Source organism: Onychostruthus taczanowskii, unplaced genomic scaffold (assembly GCF_017590055.1).
Source record: "Onychostruthus taczanowskii isolate IOZ18803 unplaced genomic scaffold, ASM1759005v1 scaffold60, whole genome shotgun sequence".
Lineage (NCBI taxonomy): Eukaryota > Metazoa > Chordata > Aves > Passeriformes > Passeridae > Onychostruthus > Onychostruthus taczanowskii.
Window position 1 is genome coordinate 2537176 of NW_024503680.1, and position 13572 is coordinate 2550747.

General features: G+C 46.6%; 1 protein-coding gene across 3 annotated transcripts in view; it reads left to right on the top strand.

Annotated features, from left to right (window-relative positions):
* PPP1R16B (protein phosphatase 1 regulatory subunit 16B) overlaps positions 1 to 11703 on the top strand; it is a 59205-nt gene extending 47502 nt beyond the window's left edge. For all 3 annotated transcript variants that reach the window (XM_041419280.1, XM_041419281.1, XM_041419279.1), the window contains 7 exons: positions 1008 to 1111; positions 1394 to 1518; positions 3269 to 3394; positions 3731 to 3806; positions 4182 to 4311; positions 5058 to 5226; positions 5799 to 11703. In XM_041419280.1, the coding sequence (XP_041275214.1) occupies positions 1008 to 1111; positions 1394 to 1518; positions 3269 to 3394; positions 3731 to 3806; positions 4182 to 4311; positions 5058 to 5226; positions 5799 to 6320 (1252 nt within the window). In that variant the 3' untranslated portion in view covers positions 6321 to 11703. The remainder of the gene's footprint in view (positions 1 to 1007; positions 1112 to 1393; positions 1519 to 3268; positions 3395 to 3730; positions 3807 to 4181; positions 4312 to 5057; positions 5227 to 5798) is intronic.
* The last annotated feature ends 1869 nt before the right edge of the window (positions 11704 to 13572 follow it).

Consider the following 13572-nt stretch of genomic DNA (forward strand, 5'->3'; position numbering starts at 1 on the left):
TGAAAGAGGAAGAGGAGACAAGTGCAGGAAACAATAAAACACTGGGTGACTAGGCTCAGTTTTGTGACGCTTCTGGAGACTGGGCCAAAAATTGCCCCTTTTTGCCTGTATTCTGGTGTGCCTCTGGAACTGTGGTCACTGTGGGGGCAGAAGCAGGAGCAGCCAACGGGATCTATCCTCCAGCTCCTAAACAGCACTTCAGATCTTCCAGCCCCAGTGAAGCAGACCCTGGTGTAGGAGGGCAGCAGTGTGTTTGTGTAACTCAGACACCTGGGTGAACTTTGTGACCTGTCTCCCTGGTTCTTAATTAGTGATCAGTAAACTTCTTGCAATATTGGATCCCCAGTGGTGACAGGGTGCTTGACCAAGTCCCTAAAGCTCAAGTCTTCCTAGACTTGCCAGCAAGGAGGAGGAAGCCAGATGTGTTTTGAGCTGTTTCATGAGCACCTGTGGTGAACCCTGCCTGGAGCAGATAGTTGTGCCTGTGTATGGAGCCCTCTGCTCCCTTTCCCAGAGTGGTGGTGCTTTGGGAGTGTTAACCTGCTGCCTTGCACAGCTGTGCCTGCTGCTTCTTCCTCAGGGAGGGAGACTTCTCCCTGTGGTGCTGTCATCTGGGAGATAAGCATTGAAAATTTGCCTTTTCTTTGACTGTATAATGAAGGAGAGAAAAGGATACAGTCAAGCATCCCTTGGAGGATGTTCCCACTTGGGTTAGGAAGTTTTTGGATGAGGGTTATAAAAACGGAGCAGGTGTGGAACACAGGGCATTACTGGCTCAGGAAGGAGGTGTAGTGGGCTGCCTTTCATCCAGTTCTGGAATTAATCTTCTTCACTTGTAGCTCCACAGCTTTACTTCAAGTCTTTCATATCTCATATGTACCTTGGTGGCATTTGGGCAGCTGTCAAATCCCAGTTACTTTTTCCTGAGCATTTATCCCAGTGTTTGGCACTGTCTGCTCCAGGATGTCTGAGGTCTTTGCTGGTGTAACTCAGTTTTCCCCTTGCAGTGGAGCAGACCTGTTGGCAGTCAATGCAGATGGCAACATGCCATATGACCTCTGTGAAGATGAGCCAACCCTGGATGTCATTGAGACTTGCATGGCCTATCAAGGTAAGGAGACTGAGTTTATGTAAAATACAGAAATGGGTCAATGTGCTACTAAAAATTATCCTCTTTCTCATCTCTTGATTTGCCTCTGGAGAAAAGCAGAGAGCTGCTCCTGGCATAATTTCTTGGAACCTGACTCTGTCTGGTTATTCTGATTCCTAAAGATCATGAGGGTGAAGGATGTGAGGTCATATCAAGCAGGATCCTAAATCTTATTTTACTCAACCAGTGAAGACTTTTACTCAACCTTTCCAACTGTCCTTTTTCTAACTGGAATTTTAACAGGGATTACCCAGGAAAGGATCAATGAGATGCGAGCTGCTCCAGAGCAGGTCATGATCTGTGACATTCATGACATACTTGCCACTGGCCAGGACCTGAACAGGACTGATGCCCAAGGTGCTACGCTGGTGAGTGAAACTGCAGCGCCTTCAGTTTTGCTTTCCTTCAGCCCAGAGGTTATGAAACCTGCCCTGGAGCAGGAGTTAGACAAAATCAGCAGGTGCAACTCACTGAGAGGAGAAGTCCTACAGGACATAACACATCTGCTGACCTGCAGGGAACCGGGCCTGGAAGACTTCCCAGTAACCTCTTGCTTCTCATGGGCTGATTGGACTCCTGTGGAGGAGATGTGAGAGCCCTCTGGTTTTCCCAGGAGCAGGATCCAGTGCTGAGAGCCCTGGAGAGTTCCTGTCCCCTTTCTGCTTTGTGTGGGTCTGGCTCACACAGAGTCAGTGGCCACTGTTTGTTGACACTGGTGGCACCTGGCCCTGGGCAGAGGTGGGCACCCAGCACAAGTGTACAGCACAAAGCAAGCTGGCATCTGATTTGTTTGCACAGGGACTGGGAAGGCTCAACTATCCTAGTTCTTTTTACCCCACAAATGTGTCTCCTAAATCATGTCTTACAGCAGTCCCAGCATAGGGAAAGTTCAGTAATGAGGTCATATGTGCTGGGAATTTCATACAACCATGGTCATAATGCTTGGGACCAGACATAACTGATATACAGGAACTTGGTTCATGTGTTTGAGGGCCAGGCCACGGCAGTGCATTCCAGTTTCTTAATCTAAATGTCACCTTCAGCATATACCAGAAGTGTAAGGGGAGGGCAGGCTTCCCCGAAGGTAAGCTTGGATGAATGAAGTTTTTATTGCAGCTTATTTTTTAACACATTTTTCCCTTTAACAAGGATTATATGCGTTCATTCAAGCAGACCTCTGGGTTCCCCATTTTGTATCAACCCCAACTGATTCCTTATTAATTCATGTGGCCTCTAGAAAGTGGCATAAAATTTATGTAGAAAATAATTGAGTTGCCAGAAAGCATCAGGATTTTTTCCAGATGAAGTTTTAACTCCGTGTGGTGGCATCCTCATGAAAATGTTTTGAAAAGAAGCTTTGATTCTCCCCTTTAGCACAACTGAAGTAGGAGGAGCTCTGAGTGGAGTTAATCCCTTCAGAGCAGTGCATAGGTCAATGTTTTGCTCAGAGATGCAACAGCAGACTGCAATTAAGAAAATCTTCAGAGACATGAAGTTGGGGGACTAAAAGAGACCATTATTGATTGTCTCCAAAGTGGTGGCTGTAGTTGGAATGCAATATCTGAAAAATCATTCTCCCTTAAGTTAAAGTAGCCAAGGTTTAAAATGTTTTTGACTTTCAAATGGTGAAAATAATTACAGTGTGACTGGAAGTGCAATTGCACGGAGAGAGTCCAGACTAAAGCAGGCTGTAAATTTGATTTTAAAAATCACATCCACAGCACTTCAGTGGGGAAGAAATGTTCTTCTGGCATGAGGAATGCAGAACTTAGGGTGGATGATGTTCTGCATTGCAGGCTCATATTTTGATGGTGCTTTCCCTACAGATTGGGAAGCACTTAAAAACCCCTGATGTAAAATGTGAATACATTATTTTTCTCATCCATATATGTAAGTTATTTTAAGAACTGTTAAGCAATTTCCTCTCCAAACAGAATTACATGCAGGCAATACTGAGCTTTAATAACAGGAATGACCTGGTGCCATCTACCCAGTGTGAAATGTGCTGCCTGTCCAGCTCTAGGCTCAAACATTATCCAAGAAAATCCTCTGAAACTCGGTGTATAAAATCATTTGTGGTCCTTGCAGGCGGCTCATGCTCTGTTCCTTATCTCCTAGCTGCATATAGCTGCAGCCAATGGTTATCTGCATGCAGCTGAAGTGCTTCTTGACCAGGGGGCAAGCCTGGATGTTAAGGACTGGGATGGCTGGGAACCTCTGCATGCTGCTGCCTTCTGGGGACAGGTAAGGAGTTTGCTGTAAGTGTCGCGTGTGAGGGTGGCATTTCCTGCTTGGACAAACTCTGGAGTAGTCTACAAATGGGATAAATCTGAACTGGGGCTGGGCTCTCTGGACAGCATCAGAGGAGATCCCAAGGGCTCCAAAAAGAACTGGCTGGTGAGCAGTTTCAGGCACAGCAAGCCAGTGCAAGTGGATGGTGGGAACAGTGTTTAACATCACACATATACCAGAGTTATTTGAGGCGAGTTGAACCTGCCTCTCATCTTATTCCAACCTTTCAGCTTTAGAGAGGAAAGCCTAAAATGCCTCTATCAAGTTGGCTTTCTTTCCATTTTTTAGATGCAGATGGCTGAATTGCTCGTGTCCCATGGGGCTAGTTTGAGTGCCAGGACATCTTTGGATGAGATGCCAATAGGTGAGTTTATGAAGCTTAAAGAAAGAAATGTTTAAGAAATGGCTGGAGTCCTCACGTGGTGCTTTCAGAAGCATTAACATATTTTTTTGGGTATCTTTTTAGAATCAAAGTTAGAACTCTTTAACTGGGACTGAAGTTTTGAAGCACTACTTTACTACAGAAAATGCTTCTTCCTGCTCATAAAAAGAAGGAAGAAGGCACATCCCAAGCACCAAGTTCTCCTGATGTGTGTTTCCTATGTTATCCCTTGTGCTTGGGAGCCTCCCTGCTGTTGTGCGCAGCCCTAAGACCTGGGTGTCTAACTAGGAAGGCACAATTAATAACGTGGTGTTAATGAGAATATCTGACAAAGGGCTTGCTCTGTGTGTACCATAGATCTGTGTGAAGAGGAGGAATTCAAAGTACTGCTTCTGGAGCTGAAGCACAAACACGATGTGATCATGAAGTCTCAGATGAGGCATAAATCCTCCCTGAGCCGCAGGACCTCCAGCACGGGCAGCCGGGGGTGAGTTCTGCTCTTCCCTGCAGGTCACCTGGGGCACTGGCCTGGCCACCCAGGTGTGCTTGCAGAGCTCCCTGAGGTTGGTGAGAACAACCCATCTCTCTTTTCTGAATGAACTCATGAAAGGCAGTAGCTCACTTTGGTTGGTGAAAGCAGAGCTCCTGTGAAGAGTGTTTTTTTCACTAGGAAGAGGTGCTCATTCTTGGGGGGGAAATGGTTTTGTGCTGGTGTGGTTTGAGACCTGCCCAGAGCACAGGACCAAATGGTGAGAATTTACCCTGTTAAAGCACTGAAACTGGTGTTGGAAAATCAATGCTTCAACTAAGGATTAACTTGAGCTTTTCAGTAGTGTTGGCCAAGATGCAGTGCTGAGACACAGTTTGCAGAGGTCTTTGTGAGATATTTCTAGACACCAAAGCAGTCCTGCATACCACAAAGCTCCCTAAGCAGTCCATGGGCTGTTTCCTTCTACATTTACTCCACTGGTTGCAGAATAGGTCCATAAGGTGACCTGCATGAGCTCTAAAACAAATTTGCAGTGCCGGTTTAGAGCTCCTTAAAATTCCTCCCACCTTCAGTGTCAATGGCAGTGCCTTCTCTTTGTGTGGGTGCCAGGAAGCTGAATCCATGTTCCATTCCAGAGGGAGAGTCTGGGAAGAGTGAGGAGGAGGAGGTGAGAAGAGCTACAGGTAAAGAGGAAATGTCATGTCCTGCTCACAGCCTTGATGTCCCTTGTCCCTGTCCCACAGGAAGGTGGTGAGGAGGGCCAGCCTTTCGGACAGGACAAACCTTTACAGGAAGGAGTGTGAGAAGGAGGCCATGGTGTGGCAGCAACTGGGGGCAGCAGAAGAAGGAAGAAACTCGGGTCTCATTGGAGAAATTGGGGAGACTCGGTCTGACCAGGAGAATACAGACCCTGCAAGCAATCTATTCTCTTCCATGGGACTCACTGAGGAGGGCTGGTGGTGCAGGTTCAGTAGCAGTGGGTGGAAGGTGGCTGAAAAATTTGTCGACCTCATCCACCAGGTGTAAGCAAAAGGCCAAATTCTTGTTTGGTATAAGCTGGGATGTTCCACTCAAGTGGAAAGCCTGTTTTGGATGTACAGCTGCATACGTATTTTTGAGATAAAAATGAACCAGGATGCTCCAAAAAATAGTGTCTGCCTTTCATTCTAAAGCTCACAGGCTGGTAAGCACAAAAGAATTGTAAACTTACTTTGCAGTGACTTATTTTTAGTTAAGTTATTGTCATTTTATGTAGATAAGCTTATTATTTTTGCATGTGTATGAGGTCTTCAGAGTTAAGGTTCCTGTTTGGGAAACAGTTCCTGGCTGGGGCTCACAGCATTAGTGGGGGGGAATTCAATATTTGTGCTGCAGCACCTGTCTGGTGGAAAGGCTGAGTGTGAGCAGACTTAGGAGGTTGTCACAGGGATGAACCCTGCTGTGGGGAATGGGGGAAAATGCTCTTTCATGTTTCGTTGTTACAGAATTCAGTGCTGGAGAACTCCTCCCTCCTCCCGGAGCTAGCGAACAAAAGCACGCAGTGTGACAGCGAGATCCCGCTCCAGAACGGACTGATGGCATCTGCCAGCCCCTACCAGTACAGCTTCTCCAACGGGGACATCTGGAGCATGCACGCTGACCCCGACAGCACTCCCGGGCACGTGCTGCCCTACGGCAACCCCGGGCTGCCCGAGGCCCCGCAGCTCTGGGGCACCTACAAGGAGCACAACCACCAAACGCTGTCGGAACTGAAGCGGCAGCGAGCTGCAGCCAAGCTCCTGCAGCACCCCTTCCTCAGCACCCACTTCAGCGCCGGCATGGGAGGAGTTGCTGAGAACGTGGGCGAGGCCAAGTCGCACTTAATCGAATCCAGGACTTCTCCCTACAGCTCCAATGGGACCTCAGTGTATTACACAGTGTCCAGTGGTGATCCACCCCTCTTGAAATTCAAAGCTCCTATGGAGGAAATGGAAGAGAAGGTGCACGGGTGCTGCAGGATTTCCTAGTCTGGTCTGTGTCTCACCCCAGAGGACATGAGACGTGGGTGGGCTGGTTGGATCTATCACAGTGGCCAGGTTGTTTGCATTTCAAAGGGAGAATTTGGTTATGGACATCCTGACTGTGGCAGCCTTGTTCATCTCAAATTGTACTTTACCCTGCCAATTACTTCCGTTGCAGCTGGATGAGTAATGCAGGTGGAGCAAGGCTCTTAGGAGGGATGCACATCAATATGATGTCAAAAGAGTCTCCTGAGTCTTGCTCCCTGGGGAAGGAGGTATGGTGTGCTCTCTCCCCATCCTTGGGACGTCATGAGATGCCTTGGAACAAAGAAAGGATCTGAATTCAAATCTTTGTGTCTGAGCCTCTTGCTGTAAGTCACCAAGCAGCTGGGAGGTGACAGTTCAGGCCTGTGTTTTCACTCTTGGGGGATGCACATATCCTGGAGGAGAGGTCAGCCCCCACATGAGGTTTCCAAGAGTGGACAGAGCTGTTTTCCACACAGCTGGAACCAACACTTCCTGGGCTGAAGCAACAAGCAAGCACAGATGCTGCACTTAGGAAGTTTGCAAGGTGTTACCTCCTTGCAGTGACAGCTCACCATCACAAACTGTGCACTGGCTGGGTCCTGTTCTGCTCGTGTCAGCTTGTCACTGCAGACTGCCATCAGGTTTGAAGCAGAACTTTTCCTGGAACAGGCTTCACTCAGTAGGCTTTAAAACTGATGTTGCAATAAAGGGGCCCTGGCAATAGAATTTCACTGCAATAAAATACTGACAAAGGTCTATATTGGGATAAGTAATTTAAAAAACCTTATTTGTACTATTTAGACTCTTAATTTGTTAAAACTGAAAAGACTTTTGTTGATCTCACTTTCCTATTGATTCTGTTTGTTTACTCTGTATGCTCAACACAGATATTAGGGGCAATATGCTTTGTGTTCTGATTTTTTCTGGATTTCCAGAACCACAGGGCTCAGGAGGGATGGGAAGGAAAGGCTTGCCAACACTAACCCAGGAAGGCCATGAAAGCATTTCTAATCCCGTAGATGTGAATGACACTTGCATTAACCTGCAGTCTTTGGCTGAGAAATAGCTGTAACCATTGCTGTGGTAGCTGAACACTGCAGCAGGACAGGAGATGTGTTGTTCTGTTTTCCAGCTCCCTTGCTGAAGCTGTCAGCAGTGGGCAGCAGCTGGCAGAGGAAGGTTTAAATGCCTCTGTGTCCGGGGGAGTTGCCTGACGCTTAACAAAGCCTCTGTGCTGTGGAGCAGCTGCAGTGCCAACACTGTCTTGGTGCAGTTCATGTGAGCTCTGACAGCGCACCTGGCAAACACTGGCACGGGGCCACCTGGGGGTCTGGCACTGGCTTTGCAGCAGGTTCAGGCTTTGTGTACCTGGGGGAGGTGTGGGACAGCTCTGAGGAGCTGGCCATGCTTCAGCTGTAGCTAAGAAATAACTGTAAATCTCTAACTCCTCTGCACAGAGGGGCTGTCACACACGTAACTGTTTGCCTGCATGAATATATATGTGTCTTCTTGGGCAGCTTAAATTCCAAACTCTGAAGACATAAACCTGTTGGGGTCTTTGTAAGCCTCAGTGGATTAAATCCAGCTCACGTAGTCGTGCTTCAGCCAAGCAACAGCAAATGCACCTTCCACCCATGTTCCTTTTATCTGGCACCTGTTAGACATCAATATTCCCTTTCACATGTACTCTCCCTTTGTGGGGATCCTCACAGCCTTAACTTTTTTCTACGCTATAAAAAGTTGACTGAGGCTGCCAGTGACTGTTAAGTGCTACTCTCTGTCCCCCATCAAACCCATCCCATTGCTGGGGCTGGATACATTCCCCTGCAGGGCTCTGGGCTCCTCGAGGCAGCAGAGGTGGCTGTGTGTCACCACCACTGCCACGCCGTGCAGGAGACACCTTTGGACCTGTGAGGTACCGGGCTGACAATTCAATGGTTTGAATTGTAAGAAGATAGAATTCTCTTTCCAGTTTTAGGTGCAAACTAGAAAGTGGTAGCAGTTGACTCACTTAAAACCCCAGTTCTGCTAAAGGCAGAGCTTGAAGCATTCAGAGAAGTTAGGCTCCCTCCATTGTTGAAACATATGCTACTTGTAGAACTAGGAAATGCTTCTTGTGCTTGACCTTAAGGGATTTTTAAAGTCATTCTCTAGTAGTAAGAGGATGATTTGGTAACTGGAAAGACTTTACTGCATCTGTGTGTGGTTAACACTGGATCTTCTGATTACCTTGAGTAAATTATTCTGGGATAACACCAAGTGTGGCCTGGCTGTTCAGAAATGGGGAGATGATTCTTTCAGGTGCCTCTCTTCTCCCATGGTGGTGAGGTTTGTCTCTCCACATCCATCCTGATGAGATTTCTGAACTCACTCTAACAAATTTTGGTGCCGCTATCTACTAGGCTGTATATGGTGCAAAATTTGGGCCCAGATGTTGCCTTCCCTCCCAGCAAAGGAGGAGTAGGGCCCTTTTCCTTCTCAGAGCAACTCTGTGCTAGCAAGTGTATTGAACCCTGCCTAATTCCAAGGAAATGAAAAGGAGATCACTGAATGCAATAGCTTGAGGCTTCTTTTCACTGAGAACTATTAATACATTAAAACTGCAGGAAACCAGTCCATTTTAGACAAACAGCTTTTTGGCTTCCACTAGTATTTCACACAAAACTCTGGGAACTCATCATCCTAGCTGTGAAGTCTAGTGGTGTCTGATCAAATGTAATCCATTTTTCATCAGACAGGAGAGTTATTAATGGCAAGAGGCAGTAATGGATAAATCTTGCAGGATATGTTTCACAGCCCTGCCAAGTGTTTACCTACCTCTGGCTGTGGGCTGAAGTTGCACCAGGGTGTGAGCTGGAAGGCTGTTGAAGAATGGCCTGGAATGGATTCATGCTTCTGTGTGGTGACATTTGGGATATAATGGTCACTGCCTGTGGAGCACTGGCAGAGCTGTTGGATGTAGGTCTGGGATGATGGATTCCGTAAGGTGGATAAATAACTTGCTTAGGTGGACTATTTTGTGGAGAAAACCAGGCTTTTGGGGGAATAAAAAACACACAGATTCTCTACACAGGCACTATAGCAGCCTAGGAATAACACTTTCCACTGTAAAATTTAGCAGTATTACAACAATAGTGGGGGTTTGATATCTGTGTGTTTTAAGGCCATCCTACAGGAAAGCTCTGAGGTACAGAGCAGAGGGCACTTGGCTGTTTCATGGGATCTTAATATGGCTGAAAATCTGTAGAACCTAGAAATCATGTTGTGATTAGCATATCTTAGTTTATTAGAGCAGCATTTGAGGTTTTTATGATATACTTAATGTTTCTGAGATCAATAAATATCTAATTACAGTTTCAAGGCCAGATTAGAGTCCCAGTTCAGTTCCAGTGAGCCAAAGGTTGTAGTTGTTCATAGAGACTGTGCAAAGATCTGAGAATGTGAATGTACTGACAGGTCTGTTGTAGGCAGAGCTGCATGAGAATAACCCTACCTTCTCCTCACATTTTCCTCTGTGCTGAATTTGTACTGTTTCTAGTGGTTGATGAGAGCAGTTTTACATTCCACATTGAAAGAAATTTGTTAGATGGAGAAAAAAGCAATGTCTTTCAAAACAATGTCTCTACTTTGGTCAGCTCAGACAAGCAAGCCCCAGCACTGAAATGTTAGATAAGGGCTTAAGTCCCATTGCTGGGATCTGTTTGAAATCACACCTGGATCTGTGTTTCACATACCACATAATGCAGTTTCAGCTCACCTAATTTAATTTCTTTGGTGCTCCTGAATCTTAAGACCCTCCCAATTTTGGAAAGAACTGACTAGCTGAGGTGATTCTGTGCCATCTTGGAGATGTGGTTGAAAAACCACCTGGATGAAGAACTCCTGGTAGGGAAGGAGAAGAGCACGGCAGGGCAATAGCAATAATGACGCAGTGCAATACTCAGTGGAGGCAGTGAATTCTTGAGTTTATTGAGCAGGATCTTACTTCATGGGGTTGAAATCCCTTAAAAGCTCCCAAATGACATTATAACTTCTGTCTAGTGTCTTTTTCCTTCAGTCTTGGAGCTCTGATTACCCCCGTCATCCCTGCTGAAACTAAATCGGTTACCATGGAAAAGGGAATATCCTGAGATAGCAATAGCACTGGTCTCCAGTGAGCCATGGATGAACTGTTTGTCTGCTGGAAGGTTTCTCCCTACACCTGGGTTATTTCTGTGCCTTATACTTGCTAAAGGTAACTCATCTCTGGAAGGTTTGTGGTGGCTATGCAGTTCTTGCTGATCTTTAACGTGGAGACTTTTGCAAGGGGATAACAGTCCAGAGCATGCCAGATTGTGACATTATTATTTACTCTTTCGATTTCTCTCACAATCACCACTTCTCTCTTCCTAAATACACAGAAAAGAAATGCACAGGCGCTTCTTTGTATTTTAACAAATGATGTTGACTGCTTTGGTGTGTCAGTTCTCTACAGGCAGAATCAAGAACATGCTTGCAGCAGCAAGGTCTCACCTCTTACATCAGAATATATTTGCAGTTTTTGTTTTGTTTTGCCCATGTCTGGGACAAAACAGTTCTCCCTAGTTTTTCTTCACCTTTATTCTGTTTTCATGTTAGCCAAACTGCTAATGGACTTCGCAGTTCTCTCACACAATTCAAGTACCACTGGGCTCTCCAGGCAACATCTGCCATGACACAATTATGGCCTAGAACATTTTGCTGTATTTCATCCAGGAAAGCTGTAGCAGAGGAGACTCTGCTCGAGATACCTGTTCCCAAAGCTACAGCAATGCAATGATCTCCACCCACAGCTGGAGGGGAGACACGGGTGTTTAAACAGTGCAGATGCAGCCTTAGCATTGCCACCACCATGTCTTCAGCCTTTAGATTGCAGTGTGAGGTTGCAGGAGTGTGGATAAGCCTGGTACAGGCGGGACTGCTGCGTGTACAGGACAGGAAGAGATGATGGCAAGCCTTCTGCAATAACTCGTAATTCCATTGATCAGTAGTAAACGATGTACAGATAAAACTTGATGAAATGTATTTTATGTGAAGAATAATGTAAGAACTGTATATTGTATTAGCAGCTTTGTGTATAAAATGGCATTTTGGCAATCAGAGTCTAATATATTTAAAACTTTTTTAAAAAAAGGATATTTGATATTGTATGGAATTGACTTTATTGCTACTGTAAGTATGAAGATGGTTTCTTAACATGTTGAAGCAATGCATAAAATCTTAAACTTTATGTAAAACTCATGCCAAAAGCGTATGTTTGACAGTATTAGCACCTGACTCAGTGTCTTTAATAGAGAGATTGAATTTTTTAATTTAAAAATTATATTAAATTTCTTTTAATAATACAAAAATGCTACTGAGGGGAGTTTTTTGTCTGTTTGTTTGGTTGGTTGGTTTTTAACTGGTTTGAATTTTGGCTCTGTTAAATATCTCTGCCCCTCAGCTGTCTACAGCCAGGGGATGTCTAGAAGAGGAAATCTGGGCAGTTGGGTGAGTGTAAGTTTTGTTTCAAATGCAGAGCTCAGGAAGCGTTTGGACAATGCTCTCAGGGCCACGGTGGCATTTTTGGTGCTGCCCTGTGCCCTGGCCGGAAATTGGACTTTGATGCGGCTTGAGGATCCCTTCCAGCACCGAATATTCCGTGATTCTGTGAAGTGGAGGCAGTTGGAGCTGGAGACAAGCTGGACAGTCAAAGCTGTGCCTGCCTTCCGTGGGAGCACGCATCTGTACGAGCGCCCTTCTCAGAGGGGATTGATTCTGTGCAGGGCAAAAGCTCCGCAATCCCTGCCCGTCCCCTGAAGGGCAGCGGGGCTCGGGCAGGGCTGTCCCGGCTCCACTGAAAGGCAGCAGGGCTCGGGCGGGAGCCCTATCCCGGTCCCGCCCGGGAAGGCGGTGCCGCCCTGCCGGAGCCAACGGCGGCTCGGGGCGGGGAAGGCTCCGGCGGCGGCCGCGCTGTTTGGATTCAAACTCGCCACAAAGCGCCCGGCGGGCTCGGAGCCGCGCTCCGGCCATGGCCAACGCGTCGCAGTGCCTGGAGGAGGGCTCGGGGCGCTGGCCGCCGCCGGCCGGGCCGTACAGCGAGGCGCAGCGGCTGGCGCTGGAGGAGCTGGTGGCGGGCGGCCCCGAGGCGCTGCGCGTGTAATTTCTTCCCAAATTAATGCACTCAAATGCAGTTAGTTAAGTGACTTGCTGTGATCTTGTCCTTGCTATCCTGAATGGATGAGTAGAGTAAAGGGTTTTCTCTCTTTCCTCTAAAGATTTTAGGCAAAACTGTATTTATTTTTCAGCTGCTAATTCTGGAACTAGAACTCAAACATGCTGTGAACTGAGCTGTCATATGAAGGCATCAGTGTTCCCAAGGATTTAGTGTGAATTGTTTTGTTTTCAGGGGTGGTTTTCTTACTTGCCTGGTCATGTCAAAAGCATCTTATTGGTTTTTAATCTTCTTCAACACTTAGATGAGTGATTGGGTGGCAAGAGGATCAGGACACACGCAAGAAGCACCAACATAAAGTAACTTTATCTAGAAATACCCATGTGCTTGTGCATGTTATTTGTCAGAGCTCAGCCAAACAGAACCAGTCCCTTAGGGAGCAGGACAGAGGTGAGAATGCAGAGCTCAGTCTGTTCCTGTGGGAAAGGTGTCCTGTGAGTACAGGCTGTGCCACACACAGAGCAGCTGTGTTGCATGCTTTTACACCTTGGGTGTGCTGCAGCAGCCTCCATCTGATAAGGGCAGGTGCCAGGTACCCACAGTGGTTGTATTCTCATTTTTCTTTATGCTGGTTTAATAGAAAAGTGGAAAATTCAGTCATAAAGTTGAATCTTTTATGCCTTTGTGTCCCTACACAGAAGTGGTTTGGAAGGGTGAGAACTCAAGCACCAAATCAGTGTGTGAGGTGGCTCTGAATTAGCTGGAGAGATGGTTAATACATGTGATATTCCCATCTTAGGATTTGCCTTTTTGAGAGAACTGTTGGGTGAGTGGGGGGATTTCCTGTGAAGGTAAGGGATAGAAACTCAGTAAGAATGTAGAAACCAGGAAGAGTCTGGAGATCAGCTGGGGTTTGTGAGCTCTGACAGCAAGGAGGCCATTTGAACTAATTCTCCTGTAGCTGCTTGAAACACAGGGAGAATAGGTGTGGAGATGGCTTGTCTGGAGTCCAGATTCTGCTGTGATAGCTTCCCCAGTCTGGCCACACTACAGGGGCTT